At 37.3% G+C, this 18,190-nt stretch overlaps 1 protein-coding gene across 2 annotated transcripts in view; it reads right to left on the reverse strand.

Moving 5' to 3' along the window:
• Positions 1-18,190, reverse strand: part of Myo81F (unconventional myosin 81F) — a 73,682-nt gene that overhangs the window by 32,242 nt on the left and 23,250 nt on the right. Inside the window, exon 1 of one of the 2 annotated variants that reach the window (XM_076126684.1) lies at positions 6,719-7,001. The exons of the other annotated variant lie outside the window; for it this stretch is intronic. Within the exon in view, the coding sequence (XP_075982799.1) occupies positions 6,719-6,782 (64 nt within the window). The 5' untranslated portion in view covers positions 6,783-7,001. Of the gene's footprint in view, positions 1-6,718; positions 7,002-18,190 lie in introns of those variants that run through there. 2 annotated transcript variants of the gene reach the window in all.

The raw sequence follows: 18,190 nt of genomic DNA on the forward strand, positions 1-18,190 counted from the left end.
TGTCGCATCCTATACTTAAGGCAGTGTGACACCCGCTATCCATCAGGCATGTGACAAGTCACACGACGGAGACAGACCAGATTGTCCAGATTGTGACGCCTCGTTTACTAAATTAGTGATACAGGGAGCCGGCGTGGGCGTTTTCGCACTATTATTTTGGTCTGGATCCTTGTAGGCGTCAAGAAATAGCGACGTCTAGGGCGTTGACCATTAAACGAGCAGGATTAGTGGAGCGATGACATTGTGTTTTTGAAAACAAGTAAGAATTGGGGTAGGGTGGGAGTATATAGTGAGGCGTAATAAAGCGTGAACCATTAAGTCGAAACTGTACAGGATGTGTAACACTTCAGTCCCAGAGCGCAGTGGGTAAAGGACGTTAACGTTTTGCTTGATAGGTAGGGTTAACAGTTACGAGAGCATCGGTGCAAAGCTTATGATTAAGTACACCACATGATACCCGCTAATCCACAGTTGAATAAATACAACTGCAAATTAAAAGGCACTATTTGTCACCTAATTAGTTCGCCGCTGGCGTTCATTAGGCAGTGTTAACTTAATAATCGCTCTAACACAGAATACTGAACGAACCAATTAGCAATCACGACACGCTTTGTAATAAACGTTTATATTCTTGTTTTTTGACTTAAACACCTCGTAAAAATTTACTTAGGCTAGTAATGGAAGCTATTATAATCAATCTTCCGTGTACAGAGAGGTGAAAATCGCGTGAAAACATGTAAAATACATGCAGGAATTTCCGTATTCATTTAGGGCAACAATGCACTGATATGGAGGTAAGAATAAGGTGTGTTCACACGGGCGCCGGCGAGCGTATCCAAGCGTCTCGTCCCTTGAGAACTGAGTGCTCAAGGCATAAATCAGTACCTATGTGTATAGCTGTGAATAATAAAGTAATCAAGGGCTAGTGATCGCTCATGTTTGTTTAACGCTTGTAATAAAAACAAACGTTCTGTATGTATGTTACTAGTTTATGAGCTGTACGATATAAATTATGGGAGTTGTCCGGAATGTTTACAAACATTTTCAAACAACCCCTTTTATATAACATTACTTATGTTAATTGATTATATGGTGTTTGACAATTTTATCGAAACACATGATAGTATTCGTTTTTAATTTGGATACAAGACAGCTTAAATGTTGTGAATTCCTGGGGATACTAAGATTACACACCATTTTCCAAAACGTACTCACGATCGATTAACAAAACGTGAAAACCCCAAGATTTCCGGCACAGTACTCCCGACAGCGGCACACTACTAAAGACAATGAAACTCGAAGAATCGGCACATGCATGAGGAACGCAGACGTACCGACAATTAAACTGCCATTATACATGCATTATGATTCTTCTCCCATTTGTGTGCGCGTATTCAAAACGATACGCCTGCACAAATGCCTGATAGTCATAGCTTGTAAATAATTATACGGCAATTATCTTGTTTTACTGAGCACCAACACTGAGCGACTACTGTACAACTACTGAGCGACTCAACGGCGACTGAAGTTGCTGCCTTTAATTTATATTTAGCTCCTCTCTGGCAGTGATAACAGCCGCTTGGAAATAAATTACAATCCAAAATTTCCTGTTTGTAATATACACAAAACAGGAAAAGTATGAATCCATGTTATACCTAGGTATTGCACATAATAGCAAGCGTTGGTACTTAACAACTGAGTTACGTGTTGTAGATTTAATTTATGACGTATGTTTACTACAGATTGTAAGACGAGATAGTGTTTTGCTTTTATACAATCGTAAAACTTTAATTATGGTATCCTAAACTTTACAGTGGTCGGGCGACAACCATCAATCGTAAAACGAGTCTGTAGAATTACTTTATTCCTAACGTTGCAGGGTTGCTAAAAAGCCGTATCCCTAGAACACGAAATTACTTAAAGGCAAAGTGACTGCTAACTAGAATGAGAGGGTTTTTTTCATAACGTACAATAAAGGTTAATGAACAGCACTCATTCCAGACACGTATCCGTCAAAAATAGCTCCACGTTCTGATTAAAACTTTTTAATATCCCTCCTACCTTTGTGAGGCTAAGCACTGTTTTATACTTTCTTAAATATACTTCATTACACGTTGTATCCATAATTTACAGGCTGTACTCAGGACACGTGAGCTCGCAAGATGAGGCGAAGCCGCGTGAGGATGGGGAGGGGGAGGGACATGCCTTTACCTAATGTGGAAGACAATGCGCCTCTCAAGGACCATGTCAATGTTATTTCGGGAACTCGTGAGGCGAATACCGCTCCCGTTCAACCTGTATTATCGTAACAAAAACTAGTTTATCTCAAGATTCGAACCTTCAATACCGATCGTTGATATTTAATTCAACTTTGAACTATATCTTCTATGTACTATGAAGGATAATTTTAAGAACTACTGAACCATGCTAAGGTTCTTTTACGGGTGGATGCCCAGGTTAAATGTTGGTGTGCGTCCGGTCAAAGGGACAAACGACCGAAATGGTTTCTTAGAAGCCTTCTAAGCCGTTGTCTTTCTAAGTTTGGATAAGTAAATTAGGTGTGGAAATTGCGTTCTGACGAAAACGTTTTATTATATAAGTTGGAACAACTTTTGTTGAATGGAGTGTTTCTTTGGAAGTTGTATGATGGCTGACGTGATATGAAATACTTGTAAAAGTTGTAAACCGTACTGGTGAAAAAAACAAGGCTGAATGAAGTTAGGCACGCGTTGTAGCGTACACGAAAAGTCACGAAGGGAAATTGGTATTGCACTTCAATAGCCAACCAACCGCGACATTGAGAACGCCAGTGCCTCGTCGGTGGTACCCATTGAGAGAGAAAATATTTTTTCAAAGAACTCGCAACGTTTCGTACATTTGGAAATGTAAGCGAAAGGCTCGTCATTTCAGGATGTTTTTACACGATACAGCGCTACCAGCTTATCTTTTCTTGTTCACAGACATGTTGTGCTTTCTTTCATACATCAGTAACACATTGAAATACTGATTAAAGGCTTGTTTCATCAACTTTTTAGCAAACAAACGTACCTACCTATGCTTATCTGCATTTTCCTCAACAGATTAGGCTTTAGCCAGCGTGATACATCCACATCAAGCAGTATATATATGTACCGAAAAATTAAACAGAATTTAATGTTATGAAGCTGGTTAGGCTTTTATATTTATTATCTCGACGGCAAGTGATATACCGCGCTTTAACGGTTCGCCGGAAAAGCTCAGCCGTGTGACGCTGCAAAACCATGATATTGATATCTGATGAGCTCAGTCTGCCAGCCGTTTATTAAACCGTATTTTATTCAATGGAAGCTGCAGTTCATTTGATGTTGGGTAACAATGTGAACACAATTTTGTAGAATATTAATGCTATAATTTATATCTCTTTTGACTGAAATAAAATAATTGATTCTATGAAAAATACAAATATTACTCATATTTTTAGTCTGTATCAGAATATAGTGAGACAGAAGGAGTTAAATAACCCAGAAGTAAAAAATGAGATCAATATCCAGTCAATCAATTTTACAGGAATATTGCAATACTACAACAGTAAAATGAATCCAACGATTTGTTTCCACATCCCAAATATCATCATTAAGCAATCATTGATCAATCATTTATTCAAACAGCTTTTAGACAATGAATAATTAAACTCGCAGCTATACATAGGCGTTTCCATTGCGAATTGTGAACTAGACCAGAATTCGCTTTAATTTGACCGCAAGCTTTCATAATTGAATTATGAACGAAGATAGATCGTTTTTATGAACCAGTTAGCTGGCCATCTCTCCGATTGATACTTGGACATGTTTGACGACACCGCGGGACGTGACTGACAATTATTATGACGCTATTCAATAGAGTTCAGACGATTGACGGACGTAGGACATTAGATGTGAAATGTCTGAAATAAAACTGAGACGGTTACTCGATCATACGATCGCTAAAACAAACTATTCGGAGTAACTATGGACAAATAAATAACGTTACTCTAGCGAATTAGAATTACCCAGTACTAATAAATGAGTATCAAGGGCTTATCAAATAAAAAAGGACTTTATAAAACTTATTTTTCGAGTTCTTATTAGGCTAGAGCTAAACTTACGAATGACAGTTTCTTCATTCACGAAAACGTGTAGTGCTATAACCAAAACCTGAAGTGTTATATTTTAGGTATCCTATAAAACAACAAGCATTGTTTTGCCTAAGTCCCGTCACGGCTAAAGATTACTGTTGTTTGTGAGGGCTCACCGCGGCTCGCGTTAAACGCTCTTTATTGGGCTCTGTCGGCTTAAAGTTTCACGTTCCGAAGGCATTACACCGCTGCGAGTAATTAAATTGATCGTACGCAATCATGTTGAATAGGATTAGGTTTAGAAAGAGGGTTAGGTCTTTCATTTGAGCTTTATCAAACAGTATGAGCACGACATCTTTCGCATATGGAGATAACATAAAGGCGTTTGTTTTTGACTTCGAAGATACGACCTACGTGCAAATAATACGTGTAATATAATTCTATCAGTCTTGCTCGGGGAGTTTCATTTTTCAAACACTAGGCTAGTTAACACACAGAATAACTGCCATACCAAATTCTGTGATTCAAAGCAAAATTGGTAATATAAACATCAAGACCTTGTTATAAAAAGGAACAAGTGCTTAACTCACTGCCTATCTAATTTACAATCAATTGCCACCATTTCGTGTCACGCGATCTTCTATTGGGACCTGATTATCATAACATTGGCACAGAAAGCCTCCGTAACAGAATTATGTTGAAGCTAGCAGCTAAGTATGTACCTAATAACGTTTTATGAGCTCCCTACACGGCACGGAAAGATACCTCTTATTAGTTTATTACTCAATATTAATATGGTAATTTCATACTGGTGGTACGAAATTAATGAAAGTAAACGATAGAGAAAGTACATAATCTAAATATTAGGTATTAACCCTCTGTACGAAACTTTATTTGCGAGGACTTCTAAACAAGATACTGGCAATAACTTAAGGTTATAAATAAGCTGTAAGCTAAAATTATAACAAAAAAGATTCAGTTCTGTATTTTGAGGAACTGACTAACAACTATACCAACTTGTATATAGAGTCAGAACTGTACGTATAGTATTCATAGCCGAAATACACTACAAAATACGAGGGTTTAAATCGTTACCTCCGTAACCTAATTTCACATTGACCGCGTCCTACATTCACAGTTGCAGTCAGTCTGAAATCGTACTGCAAAATACCCAAATATCATGGAGTACTGACAAATTATTCCTTTACATTTTCAAACGAGTTTTCCGCCCGAATTTTAATTTTCAGCCCCTTCAATGTGCAATTTCCAAAAATCCTCTCTTAGAGCTCCTCTACACTTACTTCTTCTAAGGAATCTTCATACCAAATTTCTATTCTCTACGCTCAATAATTTCGGCTATGCGTTGTCCATCAGCGAGTCAGTCAGTTAGACATTCACCCCCGGTTTCTGAGGTACATTTAGCGGTAGTTTTTCTATTCAATAGCGTTAAAACTCATACAAAAAAACGCTATTGAATAGATAATCTACCACTAAATGTACTCAGAAACCGGGGGTCAGTCAGTCACTTAGTAACAGAAGAGTTTTATACATACTGATATAAACAGGCGCTTCTACAAAAAATAAAAAAGGCGTAGACACGGTATAATAAAGTAGAATGTTACAAGTTTACAGCGAGCGTCACCCTCCCTGTACAATGACATAAATATCATTTCCGTCACTTGATTTATTAACGCTTTTTTTGTTCAGAAAGTAAAGCTCACCTCTTGTTTTTATTACGACACGAAATGAATATATCGAAATACAAATAACGTTTGTTCTGTTTTGAACAGTTGAGTCTGAACATTGTTAAAAGATTTACTAAAGTTTTTCTTTGCAAAAAAACATGTTGTTGACTTCTGACAAATATCCCAGAACGAAAATTTTACGCTCCAATTGATTTGACTAAAATAAAGGAACTTAATTAATTGCAAACTTATTCTTAATTAATCAAGTGTATTTAGTTATAACGAACCTAGTTATTAAGGCAAACCAAATACATAATTAAGTCTAGTAATATCAGTACTATGATTAAATAACTCATTTCCTCTCGGCCTTTCAAAATGTTGAAACTAAATAGAGCCTTGAGTAAACGGTCAAAACTCTAATGAGCTAGTAGATTTGGCTCTCATTAACAAACAAAGGATTATTATAATAAAGAGCCGTATTTAGTAAATAACAATTAAGCTGGTCAAAATAACTTGTCGAATAAATCTACTATTTGCCGCAGCTGTATACGAAAAAGAATTTAAGTATACTAGACAATATTTACTCACAAACTGAACAATTTTCTATCAGTTTCCAATCCTCAGATATATACAAACTGCAGCACACACTGCGCCATAAAATTGTAGGGTTTACCATATTTTTCAAATTCTACGTGGAGCGAAATAAATTCCGCCTGCACGGACAGAGATTGGCAGCCGCTAACAAGATGGGCTCGTAAACTGCCCCACACAAACGTAACCAAGTTATCAAAACATCTACGTATATTCCCATAGAAGTTTATGTGTTTGTGCTGACCAATCAAAAAGTTTAATCAAGATAACATCTATGCCTTAAAAACCCATTGAAACCTGTGCAGCGATCCGTGTTTATATCGAAATCGTAATTAACAGGAATACGAACCGTTTTCGCAGGGCGCGCTATAAACTGGCGCATTTCCCTCCGCCAGCCTGGCTGTACGGCACATAGCTGCACTCCGTCGGATGTGGCGTCAAATGAACACGGCTATATCCTCCTATATACCGTCAGGCCAATGCACTTCGCGTGCTCTATTTACTTCGCTCTACCAAGCGATATACTACACACTTTTCTTTCTTTTGGAAAAACAAAATCTTACTTTTATAAAGATTTTCTAAAATACTAAAAACAACACAGGAGGCTTACAAACAAAAACTGACAAACGATCGTCTTTTCGATCTGAAAATGGAATGATTAAAATATTTAAATGCCAAAAAGCCATTTGAGTGTAACCTTTTCATAATTTAAATACAAAGAGGCCGCATTACAAACGATAAAATGGGATGGTAATAAGAGTGAAATTATGGCTAAAAATTTTCGTAAGCCCGTAATGGAAATAAATGCGATAATATACAATTGTAATAAGCAATGAAAACGCAATAAGTTAATGATTAGAGACCTATTATATAGCTACCATTTTGGTACTTATCATACGAACCAGGTAATAAAAATAAAGAATATTAATGAAGGTAACAAAATATAAAGAAATATAAACGTACAAACTAACAGAATAATGACTGTTTATTTTCTACTGCGGTATAATATTTAGTTTCAATTTTCATTACGCGAAGAGATTGCGATGCTATGCGAGATATACTGCAGAAATTATTACTGAACTATTAAAATAATATATCAGAACAGCTGTGTTGGCCTCAAAACAATAAACGCCTGGGGACATGCTAGGCTCACAACTTAATTACAGCCCACGGGATGTCGAGATATTGGTTTTCTGATTGCGTACACAGCAGGTAATTTGTAGGCAAATATGTCATGTGTGGTAGCGAATATTTCGGCTTTGATGAACGTACATATTTACGCAATAATAACGCCTAACACTCAAAATATATTCTGTTATCATTCTGTGCTTTCGTCTTCAGATTTTAATCAAGATTTGGGTCTTCGCCTCACTCAGTCACTGATAAAAACCAAATCCTCCACGTATTATGCGAGCGCGAAAATGAATTTTATTTTTCCATTATCGCCGCAAAAACCTTGAACAATTTTCCAATATCAGTGCACACGAAGCGCAGATATTTCATTTCCTCAAGAGTGTTTACTTTCTCTGTAGTCACAGATGAGTTTACGAGAGACAATTGGAAAAAGTACAGTAATTATACGTTTAGTTTTTGTACTTCATTGGGGTTTACGATTACCTTAATCTACCAGAAATATAAACGTCGACACTTTCTCGTTAAAGCCAATTAAAATTTATCCACACAGCGCGACCGATTAGTCAACTTTCTGTGGTCACGGCGCAACTAAACATCCGTTAAAAAGTTTTGGTTTTTATTTTTATAATTTCCTGGCGCGAGGCGGGTGCGCACGCGCTGCCCTGTAATTTATCTCCTGTTATCTAATGGCCGTAAAAAGTGGCACGTGCTGCGGCACAAATAGATCCCTTACAAGTGTAGATGCAGCTTTATGGCTTATACCGATAATTAACTTGTGTTTCGTCTGCACATACGTAAAGTGTATTTAAATTTATTATGACAAATCCATTTTTGTAAGAATTTGTTCGATGGACTTTTGTGTGACATCTAAGAATACTTTTTTGTGTTTCGCGTGAATACGATGTTTTAAGTCCGTCACGGTATAGAAATGCATTAAGTTATGAATTGATACACCTGGGGGCTCTTTAAAGCTTATTAAATACTTGTGAATTGAGAGCTGGATTACACAAGTTCGACACGATTCTCTCAAATACTCGAAAACTTCTCGAAGCTGCTTGCGAAGTTTAATCCGTAGGGAACTGTTGAACGAACATTATCGTATAACAACTGAGACCAAGGGTTTTCTTTTCGTTTGAGAATTGAAAAAGAAAGTATTTTTTACCCTTAGGGCTTTATAAAAACGTGTCATCAGAGTTACTCTTTAACTTTAAAATATTAATAAGTTAACAGCTTTAAACGTAATTATATTTTGAACCACTAATGTCCCACTGTTGGGCAAGAAACTCCTCCCAAATTGAGTGAGATGCTAAACATTGAATCCACCACGCTGACTTAGTGCGGGTTGGGGACATTTTAAGTTATAAAATTCGCGATCTTTTCTATTTTAACGGCAAAAAGCATCATCTCCTAAGGCAAGTGTCGCTATTATGACGTCACTTTTATCTTCACGCCAACGAACTGTAGTGCACTAATTAGCTGACACATTGATATAGTGAGTAATTAATGTAATAAACTTATCTTGCTCTTCGTACAGGGGGTCAACGTCAAGGCGACGTGAGGTCCGAGCGACGACCTAGCGATCAATCTTCGTTCTGAATTTGCATACTGAATTCTAATTAATTTAACAAAGAACTAAAGCATACTGAGGCGAGAACATTTTAATGAGAAATATTTAGTTAAAACTAAATAGTTTTGGATTGATAGCTAAAGAAGAAGACGGCAAAAATACTTTACACTTAGGTACATAAGGAGCAATGTAAGTATTGTTATTTGGTTGTGTAAATTCTATGTAAAGGCGACAATTTATTTTAGTGCAGAAGTACTGAATATTGATTTTATCTTCAATATTATTCATATTATATTTTAGTAAATATCAAATGCCTAAACATTTTATGTTTCATACACAGTTCATGACAGTACAACAACTGGCAAATTTAGGCCAAAATACAACGTAACTGACTTTCATTAATCCCATATTCGTGTTCTAGTCTAGTCTAATTTATTCTAATCTAAAAAATTGTCGCATGACCCGAAATATACCCATTAACAGCCATTCATGGAACCCACACATAGGAATTATATATACGAAGCATTCTTCGTACTACCGTCGTACGTAATAACACATGGGCTTGCAGAAAATCTCCCAAGTCTTACTGACCTCTATTCCAAGGTTTTAAGGTCTATTTTGTTAAAATTGGTCTGCAAGGTAGGGGTGGTCTTGTAAATGAATAGAAACAATTGCGTTGGCGACCGCAGATTGAATAAAGCATTTAACCCGGCCCTGGATACATTAGACTTACTTTGTAGCAGGTTTTTGACGCTGCTAAGCAGTAATGATCGTTAGTTTTACGAAATAAATGCTATTTATTACAAAATCCATACAAAAGCCAAGTAATTGTCGATATTCTACTATATAAAAATAAGTCGGGTTTTCCTTCCTGACGCTATAACTCCAGAACGCACGAACCGATTTCCACGGTTTTGGATTCGTTGGAAAGGTCTCGAGCTCCGCGAGGTTTATAGCAAAGAAAATTCAGGAAAAAATTCAACAGAAAGGCGAAAAAACAGAGAAAATCATTTTTCTCATACAGCGCCATCTCTGATACATAGCATGTACTACATACCAATATTTGTATCGTATTTCTTTTAATATTTTTATTTGACAGCTACTCATTGTAGATGGTGCCGGTGCGTGATATATTGTTTGACAGAGAATTTCATGTGAAAAAACGGTATTGTGTTCAAAAAAGTAAAAAATATAAGTTATTCGTTTCCTAACATTTTAATTGGAAACCAACAAATCAATTACGTGTATTGTGCAGATTTTTATTCGATTTCAACAGCAGACATTTTGTCTTTAAGGTGGTAAGTTAAACTGTGTAAATTATGTGGATCGTGCATTTGAGGTTAAATTCACTACTCTGTCCATAGTCCAAAATGCCTAGAGGACGACGTGCGAACATCGGCCGCCGCACAAGACATGCAAGCCAGCAACAAGTGTATTCACAGAACTTAAGCGAAGTAAGACAAAATATAATAAGAGAAAATGCCCGATTAAGACAGCGCGTGAGCACACGAAGATCATTGGCATCATACAATCGCTTGGCATTCCAATATGATCCCACTGCGAACTACAGTAATGATGAAAATTTAGATATTGGACCAATGACGACTGTATGCCGATATTGTAATGCGTTAAAGTTTAAAAGAGAAACGGCTGGATTGTGTTGCGCAAGTGGAAAAGTCAAACTGGATCCATTACTTACACCACCACAGCCACTGAAACAATTGTTCGATGGAAGTGATCACGATTCCTACCATTTTCTTCAACACATCCTTGAATACAATAACTGCTTTCGCATGACTTCCTTTGGAGCTAATATCATTCGAGAAGGCGGCTTTATGCCGACTTGCAAGGTAAAAGATACAACACACAGAACCAATCACTCACACTAACAAAATGAATTGCAACAATAAAAACTACATATACACCAAACACTACACCATCACACGATCAGAAGTTACACCGTATTCTTCAACAAATGATTGTTTGCAATTACAGATACAAGGACAAATATATCATTTGCATGGTTCAATGGTGCCATCACCGGATGAGCCGCATCAATTTCTGCAAATATATTTTATTTCGTCGATGGTGGATCAGCTGAATGTGCGTTGCAATATACAGGGAACACAACAGTTAAAGAGACGAATTATAGAACAGTTGCAAGCATTTTTTCACGCTAATAACGCTGTGGTTAATATGTTCAAAACAGCATTGGAACAAATGCCATCGGATACGCACAAATTTGTCATAAGAGCGGATTGTACCCCAACAGGTGAACACGTGCGAAGATTCAATGCACCCACCGTTAATGATGTTGCTGCAATTATTGTTGGCGATCCAACTAAATCGCGAGACATTGTCGTTCAGCGAAGAAGCAATATCATGCATCGTGTAAACGAGACACATCGTTTGTACGATGCGTTACAATATCCAATCATTTATTGGCAAGGGCAAGACGGATACGACATCACGTTGAAGATGGTCGATCCAATTACAGGTAAAATATTCACACACTAATTATATTGCTATTATTGGTTTCTATTAACAATTCATTTAATTTTGCATTTTCAGGTGTATCAACGAATAAAAATCTAAGCGCAATGAATTACTATGCGTATCGTTTGATGATTCGTACACATGAGGAGAATGTCATTCTGAAGTGCCGTCGGCTATTCCAGCAATTCGCTGTCGACATGTATGTCAAAGTCGAGACCGAACGTTTAGCGTTCATCCGATACAATCAGGCAAAGCTACGATCTGAGGACTATATACACTTGCGTGATGCTATTCATTCAGATGGCGATGTTCAGAATGTTGGACGTCTGACGATTCTTCCATCATCATATATCGGAAGCCCACGCCACATGCACGAATACGCTCAAGACGCTATGACGTACGTGCGAAATTATGGAACTCCGGATTTGTTTATTACGTTCACTTGCAATCCGAAGTGGATGGAAATTGAACGTGAGATGGAACCGGGACAAAAACCGCAAGATCGCCATGACATAATCGCCAGAGTATTTCAGCAAAAACTCAAGGTTATGATGGATGTGCTTACTAAGTATCGAGTTTTTGGTGACACACGTTGTTATATGTACTCGGTGGAATGGCAGAAGCGTGGACTACCGCATGCTCATATCCTAATTTGGTTGCTGAACAAATTACATTCAAATGAAGTGGATGACATCATATCAGCTGAAATTCCTGATCCAGTCACTGATCCCCATCTACACGACATTGTGACGACGCAGATGGTGCATGGACCGTGCGGTGCTTTGAATCCATTATCGCCTTGCATGGCTGATGGAAAGTGCACAAAACGATATCCGCGACCGTTAGTTGCTGAAACAGTCACAGGGCACGATGGATATCCAGTTTATCGTCGGCGTTCAAAAGAAGATAATGGTCGAACTATTAAAGTCAAAGTTCAAAATCAAGAGATTGAGATCGGAAATGAATTCATTGTACCATATTGCCCGCTGCTATCACGAATTTTCGAAACACATGCAAACGTTGAGAGTTGTCATTCGGCCAAATCAATCAAATATTTGTGCAAGTACGTCACAAAAGGCAGCGACATGGCTGTGTTTGGTATTGCGTCGGAAAATGCGAATGACGAAATCAGCAACTTCCAAATGGGCAGATACGTCAGTACTAATGAAGCACTGTGGCGATTATTGTCATTTCAAATTCATGAAAGATATCCCACAGTTGTACATTTAGCAGTGCATTTGGAAAATGGCCAAAGAGTTTACTTCACTGAGGCTAATGCCGCACAACGAGCTGAGAGACCACCATCGACAACATTGACTAGCTTCTTTTCAATGTGTGAAACAGATCCATTCGCAGCGACGCTGATGTACGTTGAAATGCCCAAGTATTACACTTGGAATCAATCAACAAAGAAATTCCAACGTCGCAAACAAGGCACCCCAGTTCCAGATTGGCCACAGGTGTTTTCCTCTGATGCACTAGGTCGTATGTATACTGTTCATCCTAGAAATGATGAATGTTTTTATTTGCGACTGCTGTTGGTAAATGTACGTGGACCAAAATCATTTGCGCATTTGAAAACTGTGAATGGCCACCAATGCCAAACATATCGAGAAGCATGTCAACTATTGGGTTTGCTGGAGAACGATTCTCATTGGGATTTAACACTTGCCGATTCAGTTGTTTCATCAAATGCGTACCAAATACGAACGCTGTTCGCAATTATCATCACCACATGTTTTCCTTCACAACCAATGCAGTTATGGAACAAATACAAAGACGACATATGTGAAGATATCTTGCATCGTTTGCGCATTCAAACGAATAATCCTGACATGCAAATAACCGATGAAATCTACAATGAAGGATTGATTCTGATTGAGGATCAATGCTTGACTATTGCAAACAAGCTACTGATTGAAGTAGGAATGATTGCGCCAAATCGATCGATGCACGATGCATTCAACCAAGAATTAAATCGAGAGCTGCAATACAATGTTAATACATTTCAGGAATTTGTTCAAAATAATGTGCCGTTACTGAATGAACAGCAAAAACAAGTATACGAAACATTAATACAAGCGGTGGACAATAATACTGGTGGTCTATTCTTCCTGGACGCACCTGGAGGGACAGGGAAAACATTTGTCATTTCATTGATTTTGGCCACTATTCGATCAAGATGTGACATAGCTTTGGCGTTAGCATCATCTGGAATTGCGGCGACTCTTCTAGATGGCGGTCGTACTGCACATTCTGCGCTTAAGTTGCCACTCAATTTAAACACAATTGATACTCCAACATGCAATATTTCCCGATCCAGTGCAATGGCAAAATTGTTGATGCAATGCAAGCTCATTGTTTGGGATGAGTGCACAATGGCACATAAGAAATCACTTGAAGCACTTAACTTGACACTGAAGGATCTTCGGCGAAATAACAACATCTTTGGCGGCTTGATGATATTGTTGGCAGGCGATTTCAGGCAGACTTTGCCAGTAATTCCCCGTGGAACGCCTGCAGATGAATTGAATGCTTGCCTGAAGGCATCACCTTTATGGAATAACGTAAAAACATTATCGCTAACCATTAATATGAGAGTTCAACTTCAAAATGATCAAAGTGCTGCACAATTTTCCAAACAATTGTTAGCTGTTGGAAATGGAAAAGTCCCAGTTGATGCGACATCTGGATTAATTACTCTTACCAACGACTTTTGTCGATTTGTAGACTCTCAATTAGCTCTTATTGAAAATGTTTTTCCAAACATTAGTGAGAATTATCAGAATTATGCTTGGTTAAGTGAACGAGCACGCAAAGAATAATGATGTACACGCACTGAATTTCACCATTCAATCAAAAATAGCAGGCGATTTGGTGACATACAAATCCGTTGATTCTATAACAAATCTCGATGAAGTAGTAAATTATCCGACGAAGTTTTTGAACTCTCTGGAGTTACCAGGATTTCCACCACATAACTTGCAACTCAAAGTTGGTACAGTTATTATGATATTGCGTAATTTGAATCCACCACGACTTTGCAACGGTACTCGACTTGCGGTAAAAAGACTTATGTCGAATTTGATTGAGGCAACCATCATTAACGGAAAGTACGCAGGTGAAAATGTATGTATTCCTCGAATACCAATGATTCCGACCGATCTTCCGTTTGACTTCAAACGATTACAATTTCCAGTTCGCCTTGCGTTCGCAATGACAATTAACAAGTCGCAAGGCCAATCGCTTAGTGTTTGCGGGATAAATTTAGAGAATCATTGTTTTTCACATGGACAGTTATACGTTGCGTGTTCACGAGTTGGTAAACCATCCGCTTTGTTTGTGTTAACGTCAGACCAAAAAACAAAAAATGTGGTTTACCAAAGAGCACTTCAATGAATCTTCGAATAATTTGCGGACACGTATAACGCTTCGATTCAGTATTTACTTTGGATTCACTTTCATATACTTAGAGAAGTTCAACTAAATGACACTTCATTTTTGTATTCAAAATGAATTCATTACTGTTGTGAAATGCAATATTTTTTTCCTTTTCAAATATAAAACATAAAAAAATGTTTCTTCATCTCTTAATCACAAAACGAAATGTTACATAAAACGAAGCCATTTGGTGGCGAAACGGAGTTCGCCGGGTTTGCTAGTACTATGATAAAAAAACAGGTCAGTTAATGAAGTTAAAATACTTCGTCCAGTTTTTCATCAGCACTATTATAACGTACAAGAAAGTAAAAACATTTTTTCTACACCAACAAAAACCCCGAACATACAATTAACATACCTTACTAATTTGCCAATTATCTATATGATGGACGGATCAGAAATCACTACCGAATAGGCGAACGGGCCATTTGAATGAAATATAACAGTAGCCAACAATATAACGATAGAACGAACCATTTAAACACGTAACAACGATCCGTATATAATTACAGAAAGAAAAAATGTTCCGGTCTCATGATAAACGGACAAAGTTGATACATCATTCATTTCGATATTTTTTATAGAAGCAGATGTTATTGCTTGAAGACGATTATCACATAACTACGAGTACAAAACATCTTGGAGTAATGAATGACGGTAAGTTCCAGGACTTGTGTTATTGTACAAGCTTTTAATATTGCTGGTATGATAAACACACATCGTTTATAAATGTAATTATAGGACTTGGTGTATTAATTGGAGCAAATAATTTAACAAACTATCTATGTAACCTAAAGTAATGCAAACTTCTAGGCATATCCAATAACTGTAGTAAACTAGCTACCGAATTTAATATAGTTCCAAAAGATTTCCTTACTAGTAAAGTCAAAACGCCACACGCGAAAGCTTTACAACAAATCCGTTTCATACAATGAACGTATTCAATGAAAAAACTCCACCGATATATTTCCTGGTAGCTTATTATGTCTGATTATAGACATGTGTGGATCTGTCACACAATACAGCTTTGTAATCTGCGTCGTGCGTAGTAATGACGGGGAACCAGGGGATGAATACGAGAAAAAAAAGGCAAGGCTTGAATGGGCGCGCGATTGTGATACAAAGGCACTGCGAGCTCAGTACCGAGAGAAAACATTACTTAGCACCAGCGAAGACGGCAGGATTATAAAGGATCGTGGTCTTGAATGACGTTTTTTTAAGACAGAATATTGTATCAGCGTAGTAGATGTTTTGTTTTATGTTAAACGTGTAGAAAAGTAGGAAGTAAGAGTAATACTGATACGACTATACTTCCTAGACCATATTATTACCAACGGAGAGCGAATTTTGATTGCTCCTCAAAGCTCAGAAGTCTCCCCTTTACGGGCTGACCGCGCTTATATCGTTGCTTGCCTTTACCGACAGGATAACGGAAAGCATTATTTTATTTTGTTCAGAGTTGAACTGCTCTACGATTTGCATTCAACTCTTTGTTTCGATAGAATTGAACCGTTTTACTTCTAACGCAAACTCTCGTACTAAAACGGTAAAAGTTTTAATTGCTTTTTTTCAAATAAAAGTAGTTGGAAAAAACATTCTCTTTCTTTCCTCCAATTCTTTTCAGAACTAAAAATAAACAATCTCGCTTGAAACCACAAGATTTTCTGTTGGAAACTATAGACGTAACAGTTTAAATAATCCCGAGTGTAGATAAAAGCCCGCAAGTCTGGTATAGGTCTGGGCGCACTATTGTCTGGTTTCGAAGACAATGGTCGGAGACGACAGTCGCAAGAGCCCTTCCAGATGGAAAGTTTCGTCTGGATACATCGTCTTGCGTTCACTATTCAAGTAGGAGATAGTGAGATGGAAAAAACACAGTAAAATGAAGTAATTTTGGTATCACTATGAACACATTTCAAATTACAGACCCATTTTTCAAGACAGGCCTGGGGGGTATTAACAAATCAACAGGTGTACCATCATAACAAGCCAATTTAAAAAAGTATCTTAGGGCTTCAAAGAAACTGGCCCGTTTCTATCAGGTTTGATTTGAATCACGCTAGTGACAGCCGCAGGCAACTTATTTTCTTAAGTAGCTACTCATTTAAATAACTTAAAGATGTACGCAACAATTTTTCTAAAGTAAAGTGGTTGCTTCAACTAAACTTAATTGAACTAGTTCATAGTTTTGCACATGTCTCGTTCTAGAGATAGCAAATTTTTTGGTGGAGAAGAAACCGTAAATTTAGCACTAAGCAGTATAAAGTAAAATCGCTTCCTGCGTCTGTCACTATGTCTGTATGCGTAGATCTTTAAAACTACGCAACGAATTTTGATGCAGTTTTTAATAGATAGTGTGATTCAAGAGGAGGTTCTGTAAAAATGTAAAAGGTTTTTTATAAAATAACTTTTGTAACCGGGCAAGCCGGAGTGGAGCGTTAGTCTATTTATAAAGCTTAAATCGTAACCTGTCGGCAACCACAATCGTAATTTGATAATGTCTTACTACTATTAATATTATTACACATTTACAGCACAATAAGCAAGCAGTAAATTATAACTAAACGTAAACTGTCTGGTTAGATTTGAGTACATTTATGAGTCCAATCAAATGTTTATAGCTCATAAATCTATTGGTAGGTGTTTCGGTTTTGTTACAGCGTTAATATGAGATAACCTGCGTATTGTTTGATAAATGCTACGGTATGTTGAGTAGGTGTACTGGTTTTCTGTTATGGTGCAATATATTGGGTTCTGGGGTCAAATGTAGCGGTGTTCTAATTTGTTGTTGTTTTTCTTTGTTTAGACGGGTCTGGTGTGAAGAAGCTGTAAGATTGAACTAACAAATTGATTTAATGGCAGATACTTAATTCAACTATTTAAAAAAACTCATATTGAAAACCAGTCTTTCATAAGTTACAAGATATGGTCAGTTGTTGTAACAAAGATGTCCAATATGAATAAAAATAATAAGGCTCGTTTTAATCATAGATGCAATAATAACCTTTGTGTATGCTGCTATTCTGCTGGCAATGACAATTAAACTTTATGTAATAATTATGCGTACACACCTTATTTGTACAGATACTTTTCCTTTATACAATTTACATGAAACGCCGCAATTAACTCACAATGGAAAAGACCACGTCTGTGACTAACAATCCATAACCGTAAAAGGTTCGA

This window comes from Anticarsia gemmatalis, chromosome 19 (genome assembly GCF_050436995.1).
Source record: "Anticarsia gemmatalis isolate Benzon Research Colony breed Stoneville strain chromosome 19, ilAntGemm2 primary, whole genome shotgun sequence".
Taxonomy (NCBI): Eukaryota; Metazoa; Arthropoda; class Insecta; order Lepidoptera; family Erebidae; genus Anticarsia; species Anticarsia gemmatalis.